Below are 20,694 nucleotides of genomic sequence, written 5' to 3'. Positions count from 1 at the left end.
ATGCAAAAACTTAAAAGTTTGATTAGGTTCTATTTGTTTATTTTTATTTCTATTGCCTGGGAAGACTGACCTAAGAAAACATTGCTACAATTTCAGAGAATGTTTGACTATGTTCTCTTCTGGGAACTTTATGGTGTCATGCCTTATGTTTAAGTCTTTAAGCCATTTTATTTTTGTGTATGGTGTGAGGGAATGTTCTAACAACTTCGTTGATTTACATGTAGTTGTCCAGCTCTCCCACCACCATTTGCTGAAAAGACTCTCTTTTCTCCAATGTATATATATTCTTGCCTCCGTTGTCAAAGATTAACTGATCATGGATGCGTGAGTCTATTTCTGGGCTCTCTATTCTGTTCCACTGATTCATGCAGGCTTGATCAAGGTTTCTTGAGGACTGATTTCTCTCTGCATCTCTGAGCCCTAAGCATGCTGGCAGCAGACAGGAAGTAGAGCCCCTTGGGAAGCAAGATGTCTGTCATCTTTGTAGCTTCCATCCTCTGTCCAAGCTTACATGGCAGGAGTGGGGAATGGAGAGGGGACTGGGCTGACTCAGGTCATGTGACCAATTTTGAACAAATCACTGAAGCCAGAGACTGAGATGCCTGGTGGGCTTAGGCCCAGCTCACATGGAGCTGAGGGGAAGGTCAGCTCACTCTCTCCTCTTCATAGCAACTAGTTTATCTTATTTATTCTTAATTGAAGTATTATTGATTTACAGTATCATATTAGCTTCAGATATACAACATAATGATTCAGTATTTTTATAGATTATACTTTTAAAAAAGTTGTTATAATACAGCAACTATTTTAAATCTTCATGGTCTCTGCAGACACTGTCCTCCTCCCCTATCAGATGGGAACACCCTCTACTTCTTGTCCTCAGCCTACCTAAACCTAAACTCAGCTGCTGCTTCTTCCTTCCTGTTAAAATGGAAAAGGTGTTCCTTTTCCTCCCTGGGACAATCACTGTGATCAGCATCCCATGGGCTTCTGTCTCAGGGGCCTTGAGCTAATCTTTGTCTACTTCCTGTCTATACATTCATATTTCCCCACCATCTATCCTGATCTTGCAATGAACAATGACTTGTTGAGCATGTATGTGCCATCAGCATAAAATCCACCATAAAATCTGATCAGTTGTTTGAGCCAGAAATCTGAAAGCTATTCTTCCTTACCCTGCATACCCAACTAATTACCAAGTCCTATTAATGTGAATATCTCAGTCTGTCTACTTCTATCCACAGGTCCAAGTAACCCATCATCTCTTTCACTTGGTCATAGACACTCAGGCAAAAGACACTATCCATGTTTTGACATCTTCACTCAAAACTGATGAAGCTGAATCAGATACCCATTTTAAGCTCTAAAATTTTATGAATTAAACCTAGACCTGTACATTGCAACCAGAGATATAATTTAACATTTTTCACATTACAGGCCTTATATCCCAAGCTCACTACTCCCTAAGTTCTGCTTCCACATCATCCAGATACACCCAGCAACACCTTTTAAAGACCCAACTCATGGGCAGCAAAATAACAAGGATTCAAAGGCCAAAGACTGTAAGTAATGATAAATTTGATTATATGAAACAAAAATGTAAATATGAAATCATGGATTTAGGGTCACTTCAAACTTACATTAAAAAATTGTGTATCAAGATCTTATCTCAATGGTTGGATCTTAGAAAATAATATTCTGGGTTTCTCACTAAGGGAATTTGTCCATGAATTATTGCTGAATCAACATGTTCCTGCAGGAAGGAGGGTCTAGGGTTTCCTATTCTGCCATCTTGATGGCATCACTCCTCAATAATAAAATTCTAATGTTGAAACAAGCCCCAAAGCACTTACTCAATTACAATTCAGTAAATGGGTGTAAGTCAGTACAACACCTGGACATGTTCTCTCAATTTTTTTTTTCAATCATCTACAGTAATTAACTAGCAGTGCCACAGCCTTTGTGTTCCCTGGCAGAGCAGAAATAATTTCAGAAGTCAGCCTTAAAACATGTGAGAAATGCTTGGAATACAGATTAGGTTGAAGTATAGCACATATTTGAAGAATTTAACTGTTTTACCTCTTTGTAGTTTATTGTAAGACACCATTTGAATCCCCTTTCACCACCTTCTCTATGCTATTTTAATAAGTATTACACTCTTTGTTCCACTGTTTTTCAGAATCCCCTCCAGAGAGGTATATATATCTAATCAACACTTAAGAATGCCTCTCCTCTTACCTTGAGAAAAGTTAAGAGGAAAAAATACAATCATTCTGTCAGAAAATATGCCATCCTAAGGCCTCTCTTGAAGCCAATGGTCTAGTTATTGGACCAAAAGTTTGTTGCAGTTAAAGGGAGACACACAGAGGGAAGAAGCAGGTCAGGAACATACCCAACTGAGAACCTTGACCAAGTAGGGCTACATTATCAATGCCTACCTTTTGCTTGACCCACCAATCTCTGTGCAATCATCTTTCACCAAAACGTGACATTCTACTATGTCTATTTGCTTCTGCAAAAGCCCTTTCCAAAAGGAAGCGATGTTCTGTTGACCTGTATGGGACCACAACGGCTTTTAAGCTTTACTCTATCCCCACTTCACTCCCCAAAGCAAACGTTCCTTATGGGGCAGGTTGCTGATCACAACACTTATGGCTGAGAAAGCTGCTAAGGAGCTAAGTACATTAGCGGAGATGCACTAGGTTTCAGATTTAGAAGGGTTATGGTCTAAGACCAATTGTTGGCTACATTATCAAATAAATAAGGAAGTGTCTTATGGGCCCATTGGCTTGTGTAGAGTGGAGACCACAGGCAAAAAGCCTGAGGTCCAGAAAAGTCACGGAATCATCTGGCACCTCTTCAAATCTAAGGTCTGACTTCTTAAACAAGGTCTATGAAACAAGTCAGATAAATTTTAAGTCAGATAAATATTCCACAGACTGGGAGGAATTTATAGAGGACTGAAATAAAAGACCACCACTAATTTTCTTTCAAAAGTAGCACTGCACTAACATAAATGATAAAACATTAAGGAATTTATTGATTTCTCCAAATATGAGATATCTTTCCTTCCTTAGCTGGACATGGCTTTCCATTAATGGATTCATCCCTGACTAGTTCCCTTTATAAACAAGAGGCAAAATATGTATGACAAGGCACACTAAATGGTCTAACCCAGACTGAACCAATGATCTTGGTCTCATTAGTAACAGTGACTTGTAATGATGCTATAATAATTATTCATCATCTTTTAAAAAGGCTCTAATACCTACTTAATAATTATTTTGCAGGTACCTATTAAACACAAAAAAAGAACGAACCATATCTTCCTACCCAATGTGGCAGATACTGTTCAACTTCCAGCTTTTCAAGTTCAAACAGCTCCATCCAGAACCCCATTTAGACCTGATTGGTAATCATATAGCCTCTTCCCAAGTTTTATTTCTATGAGCATTTGAATGAATAAAAATGATTCTAAATTCCATTAAGCCTTTTATCTAAATTTTAGCATATGTGAAGATGGTATGGAAGGACTGACATGATTATATGTTGAATGTCCCAAGTGAAGTAGGATTTGACCCTAAATTTTAACAGTTGATTTGCATTTCTACATTCTAAGCCTTGCCTAGGTCAACCAAGCAGCCTCTTAATATGGGTTCTAGTTACTGATTAGGTGGGAGGACCAAGAGGGCGGGCACTGCTGGCCAGACATATTTATTAACAAGTGAAAAACCAGGTCAGAGACAAATCTAAGTAAATTTCAAAGCACTTATTTCTATTTGTTTCACTTAAGAGCACCATTCTCTCAAGTCTTTTTATTCTTCCTACAAACAGCAAAACCCTCTTCAGATTTTTATAAAGTCCTAATCCTAGTCTTTTTGTTGAGACAGGAAAATTTATCTCAGGTAAAGGAATAAACATCAATAAATAGATAAATGGAACAGAAGAGACCAGAGAAACATATTAACTATCTAAATGCACACGCAAATTTTATTTCTGAAACAAAAAACACAAGGAAGGTTGATGACTGAGATCAAAACTAAAAAATCAGCCATGACCAGGTAAGATACCACTGAAGTTTCTCAGGTCCAAATTCACTCTTCATTGTCTTCTATCAAGTAATGAATCTGGACCCTGCAAACATGTCTTCTTTACCACCAGGCAGGATGTTAAGCTCTGTCAGTAGAGGGTGCTGGAGAAGAAGGGTTTCTCTTGGGTTCTGGGCTCCTCACCTAGGCAGGCACCTGCCGCTTTTGCAGTGCTGACCTCCAGTGGTGCATGCAGTTTCCTGGTGGAGTGCCGTTGGCATAGCACCTCCTGTGAAGGGGCTCCCCCTGGCCCCCTGCTCCACTACCCCATCCTTCACAGCTTCAGTGAACTCCTCTGCCATTCAGCCTTGGCCACACCTTCTCCAATGAAGTGTGGATATAAGCTCAGGAGGGGAGTGATGCACAAGGGTAGTGATGAAATAACAAGTGGTAATAGTAAGTGGAAGGACAAAGAAAACACTCTGGTATCTGCTGGTAGGAAATGGAAGGCAATCTCAGAGTGTTTAAACTTTCAAAGTGGAACCCTGGGCGCAGGTGTGCACTTGTTTGCTCTAGAGAAACATTCACACATATAAGCAAAGTGGCAGGTACCAAGATATTCTTTTAGAAAACAAAAAAATCTACAAATTACAAACAGCCTAATTGTTCTTCAGTAGGTACTTACTATAGTCGTAACTACATATACCAACAGAGAATTTAAGAATTTGGCATAGCTAGTAAGTGAAAAAAAAGTTGCAGGATAATAATAAAAATCCGTATCATGTATTAAGGGTATATTTAGTTGTGTGTCTATAAATGCTGAGGGGGAGAGTTTACCACCAAACCAGTTCTAGTAATTATCTCTGGAAAGTGGAGGACAAAGACGGGGAAGGGGCTGGGATTATCAAAGCACTTTACCTGTTAGTTTAAGAAGAAAAAAAAAATAATATGTATTTGTTACTTAAATAATTAAAAATGAAGACTTTAATAAAAGTCCTATCTTGAACTTTTACTTCTGGCCAAGATGATATAAGAGACTGGATATACCCCGAAACAAATGAAAAACTAGGCAAAACACATTAAACAGTGGTTTTCAACACACTGGACTTCAGCCAGAGAACAGTGATCCTTGAAAAAAAGGAAACCACCAACCCAGCTTACTGCCTTGAATTTCTAAGCCATGATGCAGGAAGGCAACACCTAGGCAGAAGTCGGTGGGCTTCCCTGAGTTGAGGAGATGGAGCTGAGAGTTAAGGGAGATGAAACCAGATAGTTCCCAGGGCAGAGGACCAGGGAGGGGAGAACTGCACAAAGGAGACCTCCAGGGACCTGCAGAAGGTAACCCTCAGGTATTCAACAATGTATCGGTCAGGACACGTACACGAGGAAACCATCCAAGGCTGAGGAAAGGTTTAGAGGAGACAGTACTTGGAATGCACACAAGGCTAGGAATAGAGGCTGTTTCCACCAACCCAGACCAGAAAGCCTCTTAATCCAGGGAGCACTGGGTAGATAATTAGCCCGTGCAGAACTGGGGAACAATTAATCCTAGAACAAATGTTCTGCTCTCTTAACAAAGCTTAAAAAGCAAGATCTGAAAGGAGCCAACTGCTATCATGGAATTTAACTATGTCCCAGAACAAAAATAACCAGCACCCAACAAGTTAAAATTTACATCTGGTATGCAATAAGAAAGTACCAAGCATACAAAGAAACAGGAAAGTTACGACTTATAGTGAGAAAAAAATCAAGAGAAACTGACCCAGATGTTAAAAACTGTTACATGTTCAAAATGTAAAGCTGGAATATGTGGAAATATGAAAAACACCCAAACTGAACTTTAAAAATGAAGACATCTGAAGTGAAAAGACTCCAGGCAAGATTAACAATAGATTAAACATAGTAGAAGTATTAGTGAATTTAAAGATAGTAATAATCTGACATGAAGTAGAAAAAGATTTTTTTAAAAACTAAAACAGTGCACGGGTAAATTTTAGGTCACCTTCTAACAGCCTCTGTGGAACTAAAGTCCCCAACACAGAGAATGGGAAGGACAGAAAAAGATATCTGAAAAAATAATAGCTGAGTTTTCCAAATCTGATGAAAAACCACAAATCCAAGACGCTCAACAAACGTCAACCACAAGAAACAAAATAGCATCAGTTCAGTTCAGCTCGGTCATGTCCGACTCATTGCAGCCCCATGGACTGCAGCATGCCAGGCTTCCCTGTTCATCACCAACTCCTGGAGCTTGCTCAAATTCATCCATGGGGTAGGTGATGTCATCCAACCATCTCATCTTCTGTCAGCCCCTTCTCCTCCTGATTTCAACCTTTCCCAGCATCAGGGTCTTTTCCAATGAGTCAGTTCTTCCCTTCAGGTGGCCAGAGTATTGGAGTTTCAGCTTCAGCATCAGTCCTCCCAATGAATATTCAGGACTGATTTCCTTCAGGATGGACTGGTTTGATCTTGCAGTCCAAAGGACTCTCAAGAGTCTTCTCCAACACCACAGTTCGAAAGTATCAATTCTTCAGCCCTCAGCTTTATGGTCCAACTCTCACATCCATACATGACTACTAGAAAAACCATAGCTTTGACCAGACAGACTACAGCATAGCACATTACAATCAAAATGCTCGAAACAAGTGATAAGGAGAAAAATCTTATAAAAGCAAGAAGGAAAAAAGACATGTACTGAGGAACAAAAGATAAAGATGAGATTTCTCATAGGACACAATGCATGTGAGATGCTGGATCAACATCATTAAAGGGCTAAAAGTAAAAATGTCAACCTAGAACTCTATCCAATGAAATCATTCAAAAATGAAAGCACACAAAAACTGTAAGAAGCCATAACCAGTATCTGTACCAACAAAAGTAGAAATGTTGAAGGTTAAAAGACATCCTTTAGGCAGAAGGTGAATACCAGCAGCAACATGTTACCTACACAAATTAAGGAAGAGCACAGGCATAGTAACTACATGGGTAAATACACAGGACTCTAATCACTAAAACATTAACAAAAAACAAAACACCCCACCTACTGTGAACACCATGCCCATCAAAATAACAGTTTGTCTTTAGCAATGTTCTAGGAGTCTTCAATCCACTCTTCTGGGCTTTAAGGCTGGTAGAAGAGTGTTTATTCCCTCTTCTTTAGTCCAAGTTCTGCAATTTCATATAGAACGTAATTTCGCCCAAAACACGGGCCTACAGAATCAGATTTCACATACCACCATGTGGCTTGGTACTAAATATTTATACTAAAGACTCTGAACAGAAACCCAATTTTACTTTACATGCAATCTGAATAAGGCAGAAAGTCACAAACAAGCTTTCAGATATCTAACAGCAGATGGTAGTCTCATAAATACTTGGTAAACTAGCACATAAGTAGATGATTTCTATTTGAGGAAGATCAACTTCTTTTGTGAATAGCAAGGCAAACAAGTCCTCCCTCCAACTATCCTTTCTAAGGCTCTGTTCACCACTGATAAAGACATCCCTTAGCTATTATCTGCTGGTCTTGAGGAGCAATGAAACACTGAGTAGACAAGCCATTCTCAACAAGACTAAGGTAAACTCACTAGCATTAAATTTCATAGTCAAAATATAAACACACACTCCAGTTAATTAAAAAAAAAGAGCAGATTAACCCAATAAACATGTAGATTTATTTTAGATTGGTTTGGTACATGATACAGATTGGTTTTGCAATTTTTAATGAACTGAAACAGAAATTTCTAAATACAGCAGTGTCTGCCTGTGCAACAATTATCTGTTAAGGTAAGATACGGGATTTTAATAGAACTACAATCTGCATGAACAAATCAGGTGAAAAATCTGAAAATGTTTCTATGTACCTTCTGGATTAAAAAAAAAAACAAACCCAAATCATTAATGGCTCAAGATACTAAACTGCTCAAGAGGGGAAAAGGCTGTGAGTTCGCTGTAAGAGCTCTTCTTGTAAAATCTGATTCCACATTATGACTCTGTTAGAGCAGTATTCAAACCTACAGAGGATGAGAGGCTTCATCAGCTACATGTTCACAGAGATAGCTATAGCGTTAACATTAATGTGTGGCAAGGTATTCATATCTAAGTAAATGACAATTACACCACTGTAGCTAATTTTTACCCTTTTGGGAGAATGGAAATTCTGTGTATTTTCAACTGAATTTTATATCTTAAAGCAATCACTAAAAGCTAACAGCCATGGCACCATAATAAAAATTTTTGTGAGGTACCTAGAATATTACTACTGAGGGAAACACAAAAATGTGAGGTAAGCCTACCTTTTCCCAAAAACCTTTGAAGCCAGAGATTTTAAACAATTAAGGCACTTGAAAACATTAGGTATATGTACAAATGTGCAAGTAAAACAAACTTTAGCTGTACCAGCAAGTAACAAAGAAACAGTAAATCTTCATTTTAAGAACCTTTAATTATCTAAATATAAGGAATTCTGGCTTATGAAATGGACCAAAGCAACTTGTCTTGTACTATAAAATATTGAAAACCAGTACTAAAATCGGCCCCTATTGGCTAAAGAAACTAAAACAAAACATCTTAATGACCTAGAAAAGCAAAAGTTCATTTTAAACTGATTTAAGCCCCTGAAACTAATCCAATGTGTCAAAGGCAGGGAAGAAATATCCCTCAACCTGAAAAAAACTAGTGCTTCATGAGGAAACTAAAAAATGAAAGTACGCATGCTTTTCCTACAACAGGAATCGAAACTAAGAAGAAAGGCTGGGAGAGGAGAAACAAAAAGTTCAATCTGTTTATCCAGGGATTATCAATAAAAATTTAGTCATCTGATCAACTAAATTTTTTCTGAAATTATACTGCTCACATTTGCTATTTCAAAACTTAAAATGACTGTCTCATTTAAAGAGTTAGTAACTGATTCTAAAATAATTTATTTCTTCCTTGCCTTATAGAAGTTACTTTTCAAAAAAGCTCGGTGGAAATCTTTTTAAGGTACAACAGTGTTAGGATACTTTTTTGAAGTACAAAGGAAAACATAATTAAATCAACTTCATACTTTTTAACAGCCGTAAGAAAAATGGTGGTAGGTCCAATAGATGAAGGCTTTTGACTCTGCAGAACATCATTTAAGTTATTCAGGCTTGAAATAAAGTAGGTAAGTTTTCAATTAAATACTAACAGTATGGTATCTAAAAGCAGGTTTACTACTGCTCACATCAACAGTTACATCCTCAGACCAACTTTTCCCTTCATTAACGTAAAAGAACAAATCACCAACATTTTTTTAAGTTACAGTCTACCTTTCAGTCTGTCTTTTAAGGCACTGTTCTTTATTTTCTCAATGATATAAGGTGCTTTACAAGTATGAACAATAACCTGCTATACTTTTCATGTTTTGTACCCTCTCATTTCTTTAAATCTGGAATGTAATTCCCTGTGTGGCATCTTTTTTCTAATGTAGAAAAAAACAACTGGTATCAAGCACAAAATTTTCTCTAAGGATACTAAATTTATAAATTTATTCTACTTTTGAAACGAGCCAAAAATCCACCTGATTGATGCTCATTTGGCACATTCTTCTCAATTCTGGTCACTAAACTACATCCTGAGTTAGGATGAAAATAATGCAGCTTTTAGGCTTAAAACAACTACATTTAAATTGCCAAAAGAGTCATGAGGTTGTCTGCGCAGGACAATGTTTTCCATCACTTACAGTCACACTTGGCATGTCAAGCAGAGAGCACACAATCCCACAGCGGCAGCCATGTAAAATGAAAGACAGCCACAAGGACTCATGCAGCGTACTTTAAATAGCCCCGTTGAGCAAAGTGACTGAACTGATTCTTCTTCAAGGGTGGTGCTCCTATATGCATCCTTTGAAAAATTAAAGATCCTAGAATAGCATCTTCCATGTGGGACATCTTGAAAGATAATATTTTGGTTTCAGTGAGTTACACGCCAGTCCTTGTTAATTTAGTGGGTCTCTTTACAGAGTGTGGTAGTTTCGTTCTTTAGATTTGCAGAATTTATAGAGAAAGAAAATTACAGCCTGCACACCCAAGACAAGGACAATTCCTCCGATGAAACTGGCTGCATCAAAGGTAGACTTCCGCATAGGTTGTATAGTTGGAGTTAAAGTGGTATTAGCTGTACCTGGTTAAATGAGATAAAAGAAATAACAATACTTAGTAAGATACTCAGTAAGTCTCATGATCCTCTATGATAATTTCAAGACTCATCTGAGCCTTTCTGTCAGGTGTTTCTATAAAGTATTTCCTCTTATGTCGACAGCTTCCTAATTGAAGAAGACAACCATTTATCAATCCCACTCTTCATTCTATCTAACGTCAAGTGGTCAATGGTGCTAATATAATTTCAAATATGAAAAGGAAAATTTATTCTCTTGGCACATTATGCAAGCACTGTGAACATATTAAGCACTGTTAAAATCTGCAGTTTCTTCAGACTACATATCTTAGTTAATTGCTAGAGTAAATATTAGTATTTGTGTTTAAAATTCATACTTTGCATTTTTCTAAATTTATAAAAGGTAAATGAAAATTTGATTATAGGTTTTCAAATTACAAAAATAATCTTAATAAAGCCAAAAAAATTCACAGAATCAAAATTTTCAGTATTACCTAGAAGTAAAAAGGATGGCTATATTATCTTCAAATTGACATAGTCTAATACAGCACACAACCAATCTCCAACAGTAACCAGTATTTAATGTTTAAGTTATAAGAAATTAGATTTTACCTACAGATTGTACTAAAAGGGTTTTGGAAAACCATTACTATTTAATTCTAACATGTCACGCCAAATGTGATTACAATTTTAAAATGTTATTAGAGGACTCTCAGCAAACCTATCCTTATTGCTTTAACAGCCTACCACCTTGGTCTTCCAAGAGATGATTTCAGTTCCTAACTATTTAAGAATAAAACTGGAAAGTGATAACAAATAGTAAAAGCTAACACTGCACACACGTCCTATCTCACTGTTAGTTTTAAAAACCACAATTACCTGACGTAGTAGCTGTGGTGGAAGTTGTAGTAGTGGAAGGCAGAGTTGTGGTTTTAGCTGGAATGCAAATGAAATGTATTAAAAACTTGAATTTCTCAATTATCTAGCATCTATCTTTTAAAAATGTAACTACCACTTCAACATGCTTCCAGTTGTTTTTTTTTTTAACAGAATAAAGGCCAAATCTCAGTTAATGGTTTACTAACATATCTGCACATTCAGAACATTAGTTTTGAAGTGTATTCTAAAACATTAAGCAATCATAAAGTTGTATCTATGTTAGCATCTATGTACACAGTTAAATATAAAAATTTATATATACACCTGGATACAGTTTGCAAAAAGACACACAGGTGGGCAAGAATTTAGGTGAGGGAACTCTTGGTTCTTTCTCAATAATCTTGCTTCTAAGACAAAACCCATTAACTTAGTAAGTCATGGTAAGAAACAAATACAATTCAGTATTTCTTCAAGTAGCTATCAAGATTTGGCTTCTCCATTTCAGGGGTTTGGCAAACTTAACGAGGCAGACAGTAAACATTCTTGGCTTTGTGCACCGTGTAACATACCAGCAGCCAAAGACAACAAGCAGATGAATCCACACGGCTGTGTTCCAGGAAACTTTATTTACAGCCACAGGTGCCCGAAGGCCCTAATTTCCCTCGTCTAAATGATGTTAAGAGCCCAAGGGTAAGCTCTCCTCTACTGTAGCACATGAGTTCAAATAATCATCTGCTGGTGTCTCTAAAGAAATGCACACTCAAGGGAAGAATAAGTTTGAATGTAAATACATTTTAGGAACTACAGCACTATGTTAAAAGAGACTTCAGACAGTATCAATACTACCAATAAACATTAGTAAACACTATGATATGTTCACACACTTATTTGTACTCCTTTCTCTGTCATTGTAAGCACTGTGGTCCCACTCTTGGTTGGAGAGTTAGGTCATCTTTCATTTCTCCAAGCTATGAACATCTCACAGGGAAACATGTGATCTCCTCTCTGATAGGACGGATTCTTATACAGATTTCCCAGATTAGAGGGTATGGTTATTTTAAGACTCATAATCCATTCAAAGTTTTCCTTGCTTGTACCTTCTGTGAAACCAAAAAAATATATACTTTATAAATTAAACATGTATCAAATCCTTTACAATACTAAAATACTATTACTAATTTTGTCTGACAACACTGGGAGAAAAAATTCGCAAATTTGCCATTTGTGTCTATTCACCCTCTGAACATGGCAAAAAAATTATTTTTTAATTTGCACTGGTTTCAATCTCTGAAGCACTAGAAGCCTACTACATAATGAAGACAGAGCTATGAGGTTTAATTTTTAGATACTTGTAGAAGTTGCACTCATTTTTAAAAATAGTTCTCTAGAATTACCACAACAGAATACCCCATCTGTGTTCAATCTTGCCACTTTCCATATTATAATGCAAATCTCATCATGATCTACACGCTTCAAACATACCAGCAAGGCACACAACGGCACTTCTCAGTCTGGCTCTTGACCTGCTGATTGTCGTGCTTAACTTGTTCTCATCTTGTTACTGGATACTCCAAATGCAATTACCTGACTTTATTACACTCTTTCACCTCTCCTTCACATGTGCTGTCTGCCCTGCTCCACTTGGAAAGTTCCCCTCTTATTTTACCAGGTAACTTCAAGACTCAGTTACCTGAAGTCTACTCAACATCTCCAGGAAGTTGTCACCACATATTACTTAACACACACACCTTCGTACAAATCCCACAACGCACTGTGCTTCCTGACCTTTCATAGTTCCTACAAGAGACAAAATACTATCTTACTTCTGTTCCTATATCCCTATCTTCTAACCTAGTACTTGTCCTGGAGTAGACGTTTTTATTCACTCTATTAAACTGGTAAAAATTTATACAAGGAGATAATATTTAATGCTGTTGAAGTGAAATGAGTCACTCAGTTGTGTTCAACTCCTTTGCAACCCCATGGACTGTACAGAACACTGTACAGTATTCCGGCCAGAATACTGGAGTGGGTAGCCGTTCCCTTCTCCAGGGATCTTCTCAACCCAGGGCTTGAACCCAGGTCTCCCGCACTGCAGGCAGATTCTTTACCAGTTGAGCCACCAGGGAATGCTGTTGAAGGTGTGGTTTAAAAACTTTTCGGTTTCTGGAAAGCAATCAGTATTAAGAGCCTTAAGATTATCATATTCTTTGACCCAGAATGCTGTTTGAATCAATCCTACCAGAGATGACACCAAGTATTTTCCTGTAAGATATTCACTGCACAGAGAATGAAAGATGACCTATCCAACTAAAAGGAGATGGGTAAAGTGCCCACAACTACGTGTGCAGTAAGAAAGCAATTCAAACGTGCATGGGCATATCAACCAATTTCCTAATAAGTGTATTTATTAGGAATCTATATATATAAATATATTTAGTTAGTTCTGAGAGAACTGAAGACATTTTGGTGTACCTATGGATGACAAGAATTAATTTCCTTTAGGCTTCTGTATTTCCTTAGTTCCACAAAATCCACAAAACATAGTTTTCAGACTCAATGTACAAAACTACAACCAATCTGTTCAGATTCAATGAATGTGAAACACTATAGTTATGTGTCTCTGTCACAAACAGTACATATTAATGTAATTATTGCAGTCCAAGACTAAATATGTCTACTCATCTTTAAAATTAAACTAATGATTTTTAGGTATTAATTACTAAAGTTACTCATCAACAAAAGTTTAAAAAACCCTCAAAGGAGGAGGAAAAGAGTCAATTATCTTGTATTACCTGTAGAATTGGTTGGCGTTGGTGTGGTAGTGGGCACTATTTAAAAAACAAACATGTAAGTCAAAGCTGTCTAAAATATCATAATCAAAGCTGCTAGAATATAATAATCTATAACACTGTTTCCCAACCTGCAGTCATTTGAGTACTTTTACAATTTTTTCATTTTAGTACCACCTATGGAGGAGACAGACAGTTGCTCTGTCCCAATACCGGTCCTCCATTCTTTAGAAACAGCACCAATTTTTAGTGACACCCTCCCCTGCAAAAACATTTCTTAGTCTCCCCTGCAGCTAGGTAGCCATGTATAACTGCTAGAAAGCATCTGTAAGGTAGATACAGGTCTCTCACTTTCCCTTCCTCTTCCTATTGGCAGAAAAACTATTCTGATGGCTGGAACATGACCATTCACCTTGGACAGTAAGGGCAAAGCCATTTCCGAGGAATGACACAGTAAAAGCATAGAAAGAGCCTGGGTCTCTAATGACTGCAGATGCTACTCTAGCCCGCTAGCTGCACTCAAGCCCAGATTTCCTTTACATGAGAGCCAAATTAATCTTATCAATTAAACCACTTTAATTTGGAGTTTTGTGTCCTTGATGGCCATATGAATAGAATTACTTACTCAATTTTTCCTTAACATCTTTTAAAATTTTATACTCTTATTTCTAAGCAATATTATCATAAAATTACATTAAATACTAAAACTGTTCTTTCATTTACCACCTAAACCATATTATGGACTCTATGTAGGGTATCACTGATCTCATACTAAGGAAAGTTTCGGTTAGAAAGTTCAAGTCGGCGCCAGTCTGTGCTTACAGCATTCCACATCAGGCGCCACCAAACGACTAAACCAAGCTTCAGTGCAGTGAGTATGACTATGCTATTCAGATCCAAATTTCTTACAAGATAGAATTATGGAAATGCTTCAAACCAAATATTGAAATAAGGTTTCCTGAGGCAATGATCTTCCTCATCTCCTCAGATACCAAAGTGAACACTCACCAGAACAGAATCCTGTGGTATTCACCACCTTGCAATCACTAACTGTTGAATTATCTGAACAGTAGCTTTTACCTGTTATGGGGAGTGAGGGAGGCGTGGGATGGAGGAAAAAAAAAAGAATTATCAATTACTCACTTATGTTATCTCTGACTTTGTTACTATGCTCCAGAGTTCCTCCCCAAAATAGAATTCAAGTACAAACTCTCTAGAAGTCCACAAATACTCCACTATTATCTTTTCCCCATTGTTTTAAGTACTACACAGGATCTCTCCGAACACTTTCTAAAATCCACATGAATATACTGAACAGGTAAGTCCAAAACACACAGACCTCAGAACTGTGGTACAACGAAGGTTGCTAGAATTCACTAGAGGGTTGAGTCAGTAGGGAGAAGTGCTTAGAAACTAATAAAGGCTTAGTAAACATGGGAGGTGCCCCAGAGCAGCAGCTCTGTTCCAGACCTCTGCTTTAGTCTTCTACACTTTCTAAAACTGCTTTCCTGGATGGGAAGATGTATAGCAAGAGTAAGAGAAAGTTTTCCCCAACATGTTCAGAGGGGAGGGGCGCACTCTTAAATTCCATTTTATGACCTAAAGAAAAGTGACCCTATATAACAAAAAAGTTAATTCAATTCAAACTTAGGCTAATTCCTTATTTTTAAAAGAGGTTTTTAAACTTTCTTACATACTGATATAATTTCCAGAACTCTTAAATTTTTCAATGAAGAATAACAAAGTTTAATACCATGTAGCTTTGGATTTTTCTTTACATAAAAAGGAAACCTGAGAGATTATTTTACCAATAAGAAAAAAATTCAACCATCTTACATTTGCAGAAGATAAACATGGTTCAAACATTTTTCAGGGCCAACAGTTTTCAGGGGAAAATCCCATAATTTCCTTTCATGGCTAATTTCAGTGTACATTTAACCTAACCACAAGGTCTAAAATTTCTCTTCCTTTTAAAGCTATTGAGCCTTGATTATCAAGTCTAAGAAATTAAAGGGGGGAGCATGGGAGACAATAAAAGATTTTAGGGGGAGTATTAAGCAACTGATATTTTAAAGGAAAACTATTTGATTTGCAAAACAAATAGTGCCCAGCATCCTGAATGTTTTACATTTCCAAGTGTTCAAGAACACCTTGCAGCAATTTTTTAAAATGTTAGAACAAAATAATATAGCATTCTCAAATTTAAAGCAAACCCAAAGATTCTTACCTTTACATTCTATCCAAAAGCAGGTAGCATTACCATCAACACAGGAAATACAACTGTTTCGGCTTCCACAGATATCTAGGGGTGGGAGTTAAAATATATAAAATCGATCAATCGGTATCTCATTTTGAGTCTGTACTACTTATCTTTGTTAAACAGAAAGCACTGCATACGTATCAGACTTATTCAGAGAAATGGCAAACCTTTATAACTCATTCACAGATGAATGGATAAAAATGTGCTACACAATAGAGTATTATTCAGCCATTATACAAAGAAAGAAATCCTGTTATACACTAAAACGAGGATGAACCTCGAGGACATTATGATGAATAAAATTATCTGGTCACAGAAGGACAAACACTGCATGACTCTACTTACATGAAGTATCTAAAATAGTCAAAGTCTGAAGTAGAAAGTAAAATGGTGGTTGTCAGGGGCTGGGAGAGGGGAATATGTTCGCTGTTCAGTGAGTGCAAAGTTTCAAACAAGATGAAAACTTCTGGAGATCTGTGCTTATAGTTTCTTATGGTACAGTACACTTAAAAATCTATTAAGAGGGCATCCCTGTTGGTCCAGTGGTTTGGAATCCGCTTTGCAATGCTGGGGTTACTGGTTCCATCCCTGATCAGGGAAGATCCCACATGCCTCAGGGCAACTAAGCCCCTGCATCAGAATGGCACACCAAGAGTCTCTGAAACAAGAGAAGGCACCCCACCAAGAGAGGTCACCCCCGCTGGAGGAAACTAGAAAAAGCTGGCACCTAGCAACGAAGACGACCCAGCGTAATCAAAAGTAAAGAATAAAAATATATTCTTTAAAAAACCTATTAAGAGGGTAGATCTTATGTGTTTTTAAACCAGACACATAAAAAACCAAACTATAGTTTACTAAAAAATTCTTTCCAATCATTATAAAAGACTTATGAAACCAAAAGGCAACTCAAGAGAAAGGGGGAACAAAGCACAAGCTAGTGTTAACACTCAACACTTCATGGTACCTATCTAAACAACCCCTTTGTGCACAGCAAACATTTCAGATGCTCAGTTTCTTGAGGCATTTTTAAAAAAGAAAAATATTGGAAAAAAGGCTGTTAGAAGGCCAACACTACACACCGGGAAATCACTGCCCCCAAACATCAGATGTGAAATGGAATTAATAGTAATAAAGATTTATTATAGGTTGAACCCAAGCTCTGATGATGCCTATTCTGAAAAATCTGAGATCATAAAACTCACAAATGATCCACGCTTTCCGGGGTTTTCCATGAGAGGATAAGAGACAACTTCACCTGGAGGGGACTACATTTACAAAATTTAACAAGTTAGCATGGTCTTTGTCAATAATTTAAGCCAAACAGCTCTGAGACAGAATACTGAAGGCAGCTACATACAACTCAGTGTCTGGGCTCTACACATTTTCCTAGAAGCTAGGTGCCTCCAAAAATATTCTCATTTGCTTTCCCCCTGCCTAAAAAAGAGTTCTGCAAAGAGGAACTGCATTTCAATATTTATCAGAAATTGGAACAAATACAGTACTTTTTTGGGGGGTAGGAGGAGAGCCACAAAGTAGAAATAAGTTCAGAGGTTTGTATACACCTGAAAAACGCTAGCTGTTTAAAATCTTTTGTGCTTGTCATGAATGGCTGGTTAGCATAGTGTGTGTTACTTACAATGAACTAAACTGCTGCCTTTCAGACTACAGTTTATCCAACCACCACTTAACAGATGAGACTAATCATCTCCTTTAAACTCATTTCAAAATACACAAATGCAATTAACCTATCTCCAAACCTCTCTTCAAACACACACACCCTACCAAAAAAAAAAAAATTCTAGGAGGAAACCACCAAAAGAGCACAAAACAAATTCTGCTCTATCATCTTGGAAATAGTGAGGTTAGAATCTCCAGTATTGTACTGCAATTTACTTTCCTCATTAAAAGATGTTTACAATCTTTCATTATATATTTTATTTAAACCCCTATAAAACACAAAAACTAGAGAAGATATTTTCAAACAGATCGGCCTGGAAAAATTCTTACACTGCAGCAATTCTTAGGTCAATATGTTACTCCTTACCCAGTATTAACATGGATAACCAATCAAAGTGGACTCTTAAGTTTTAAATATCTAGGGAGGGTCTTCACTTTATTAACTCAAATTTATCTCCCCCTCTGTTGAGCGTGTCGTCATGACATTGCCTTTTCCGCCGTAAGACTCAGCTTACGTTTCAACCAGTCCCCAAATGGAGTCAGAGCTTAACAAAAGGTCCCGACCGGGTTCTGAAAAATCGATAGACCTGGGTTCCAATGTCAGCTTCACAATCTCTAAACACAGGGTTCTAGTGGAATTATTTTATCTCCATCCAACTCCTAGGTTTCACCACTTATCTTCCAGTTTAGCCTAGAATACTAAGAGATATATGCGAAACACCGGGTACACAAATAGGTACTTTTTCTCCTTTGCACACATCACCGAGTATAGTTTTAATTAATTAAATGCTCAAACTTCAGATATATCCTGCAAAATCTATGTAATTAAGTCCCAAGTGACTAGTTTTTTCAGACCCAGCACTGAGACACCAGCGAGTATTTCTGTCTCCCAGCGTCTCTTTCCTTCTTTCGCCAACTTCGGGAAAAACCTCCCTTCGAAAAGACGACCTGGGTTGCCCGGGTGGACACAAACGACTAACCTCGGGGACAGGGAGTTGGGTCTCATCGCCAACTTTGGAGGAGGTCGCCTCGCCCCACAATCAACCTCACTGCCGCCACCGCAGAAGGAAGCCACGTCCCCTCTTCAGAGCCTGAAGCGAGGCTGGGGATTACGAGGCGCTTTTAAACAACACCTCGGAGCGGAACACTGTGGGGTCCGCAAACAACCCTACGCCCCCGAGGCTCCACCAACCCTTCCAACCAGGGCACTCCGCAACCGCGGCCACCTCGGCCCGGCCCCAGCCGGACTCGGACGGGCCGCCATGTTGCCGGACCGCGGCCCGCCCGGGCCCCGCGCACCACACGCAGGGAGGGCGGCTCGGCCCGACTGGCGGGCGGGCGGGCGAGCGCAGAAAGCCCGTTGGGCCGGCGCCCACCTGGTGCTGGAGTGGTGACCGGCGGCGGCGTGAGAGTCGTCGGTGACACCGGGACTGTCGCGGTGGTGGGCGGTGGAGACGAAGGTGTAGTCACGTTCGGGGCCACGGTGGTGTTCCTGGCCGCTGTGATCACGCAGAGCGCGGCCAGGCAGCCGACGGCCAAAAGCAGCGGGCGAGAGAGCCCAGACATCGCGGCCTCCGCGCTGGCGCTAGAGCGAAAGCTGGGACACCCTGCGCTGCGTCCGTCGCTCCGTCCACTGCAGCGCCGCCTCCGAGACTCCGCTCCCCCAGCGGGATCGCGCCGGCGTCACATGAGGGCGGCGTGCGAAGGCGGGGCGCCGGCGATACCAAGTGGATTCCTCTGGGAGGAGGGGGATGGAGGAACCGAGAGGAAACCGAGGAAAGGTTTTCTCTCAGGCGACTGTATTGGCCAATCGAAGCAACTGGCCAGATACAGGAAACTCTTTTCTTTGCCCTCAGGTTGCCACACAGGGCGCGGCCGGGCTTTTCTCGTTCCTGCAATAGAGAAGGATCCCCCCTCGACTCAGATGGAACAACCTACATGACGTGGCGACGACGTCCCCGAGAAAGACTTGCTAGGCCCCATGTGACCTCCGGGGCGGCGCCTTCCCGGACGGATTCGCGCTGGGCGGAAGTTGTTTTCGAGCATTTCGCTTAGAACCCCAGGCAAGAGTTAAGTTTTTGCTGTCGTCCGGCGTTCCCAGCATGCTAGCTTAGGTATCCTTCGAAGGACCCGCGCATTACCCCTTGAAAGCCGATTTCGCTGAAAGTAACCTTGTGTTTGGACACCGCAGGGAGATGGAGACCCCACGCGTTTAAGGAGTTTGTGCTCCGCCGCCCACGTAGTGAGAGCGGCTGAAACACCGAAAGCAGTCTGCCGGTGCCGCACACCGTCTGCTTCTGTCGCTCTTTCCCACCCTGACTTCTCTTGGGGATTTCAGCCAGCGGTAGAAACAGCTAGTCAGTGCCCCCTTTGTAGTCGAAGAATCGAAGACAGTATGGGTTGGAGATTCATCCGCTCTGTTCCCAATCCCACTTTACAGGTGAAAACACCGAGACTCACGAGACTTGCCCGAAAGGCGCAGTTGCTTAGCCTCAGGGCTGTATTTCAAAATCCCTATCACGGCTCAGCCTTTTAGTGAGATGAGCGCCATCTGATGTCCAGTCTCACAAAAATATTTACAAGTGCAGTCGTGCTTACATCAAGTGGTTAAAGTTCGGTCATAAAAGCTGTATTTAACTCTTATTTTCAACTATTTGTATTTATCATATAATTTTAATTACAAACATTAACCCTTTAAAATAATAGGACGTCAGTTGCTTTTTTGAGATCTGCTTTGCTATGCAAACCCCGAAAAAGACTGCATATGCACTTAAAAAAAATCTAAACTTGAAGTCTTTCCTAACCCAACCCTAAAATCCAATCAGTACCCTCCTGACTATGAACATTTGTTCCATCAACTACGCTAGTTGGAGATTTGCTTGGATTTAAACAAAAAACTCGTTTTTTGACTGATCCAACC

The 20,694-nt window shown here is 39.2% G+C and overlaps 2 protein-coding genes across 3 annotated transcripts in view; one reads left to right on the top strand and one right to left on the bottom strand.

The window, feature by feature from the left end:
- Positions 1-3,484, top strand: part of LOC138444753 (uncharacterized) — a 193,241-nt gene extending 189,757 nt beyond the window's left edge. Inside the window, exons 47-48 of the mRNA XM_069598139.1 lie at positions 1,438-1,562; positions 3,291-3,484. Of these exons, the coding sequence (XP_069454240.1) occupies positions 1,438-1,562; positions 3,291-3,416 (251 nt within the window). The 3' untranslated portion in view covers positions 3,417-3,484. The remainder of the gene's footprint in view (positions 1-1,437; positions 1,563-3,290) is intronic.
- A 4,195-nt stretch (positions 3,485-7,679) lies between these two features.
- On the bottom strand, positions 7,680-20,281 carry CD164 (CD164 molecule). Of its 2 annotated transcripts, XM_069598171.1 has the most exons (6): positions 19,151-20,281; positions 16,065-16,139; positions 14,846-14,917; positions 13,841-13,876; positions 11,046-11,102; positions 7,680-10,172 (listed from the first exon to the last, which is right to left on the bottom strand). In XM_069598171.1, the coding sequence occupies exons 1-6, from the start codon at positions 19,338-19,340 to the stop codon at positions 10,006-10,008; spliced, it is 597 nt and encodes a 198-aa protein (XP_069454272.1). In that variant the 5' UTR covers positions 19,341-20,281; the 3' UTR covers positions 7,680-10,005. The 2 variants fall into 2 exon arrangements, with proteins under 2 accessions (XP_069454272.1, XP_069454273.1); XM_069598172.1 differs by lacking the exon at positions 13,841-13,876 and having other exon boundaries at positions 19,151-19,591.
- Positions 20,282-20,694: the final 413 nt, after the last annotated feature.

The sequence above is a fragment of the Ovis canadensis genome, chromosome 8, assembly GCF_042477335.2.
Source record: "Ovis canadensis isolate MfBH-ARS-UI-01 breed Bighorn chromosome 8, ARS-UI_OviCan_v2, whole genome shotgun sequence".
Lineage (NCBI taxonomy): Eukaryota > Metazoa > Chordata > Mammalia > Artiodactyla > Bovidae > Ovis > Ovis canadensis.
Note: the sequence above shows the minus strand (reverse complement) of the source record. Positions and strands in the feature narration are given on the sequence as shown.

Bases quoted from the DNA above. Each gene is read 5' to 3' on its own strand.
- CD164 (XM_069598171.1), bottom strand. From the start codon at position 19,340: ATGTCTGGGCTCTCTCGCCCGCTGCTTTTGGCCGTCGGCTGCCTGGCC. The intron at 14,918-16,064 runs GTAAGAATCTTT...TCCCCATAACAG, and splicing joins CTTTTGGATAGAATGTAAAG to GTAAAAGCTACTGTTCAGAT. The intron at 11,103-13,840 runs GTAATACAAGAT...TTTGCATTCCAG, and splicing joins AACGCCAACCAATTCTACAG to CTAAAACCACAACTCTGCCT.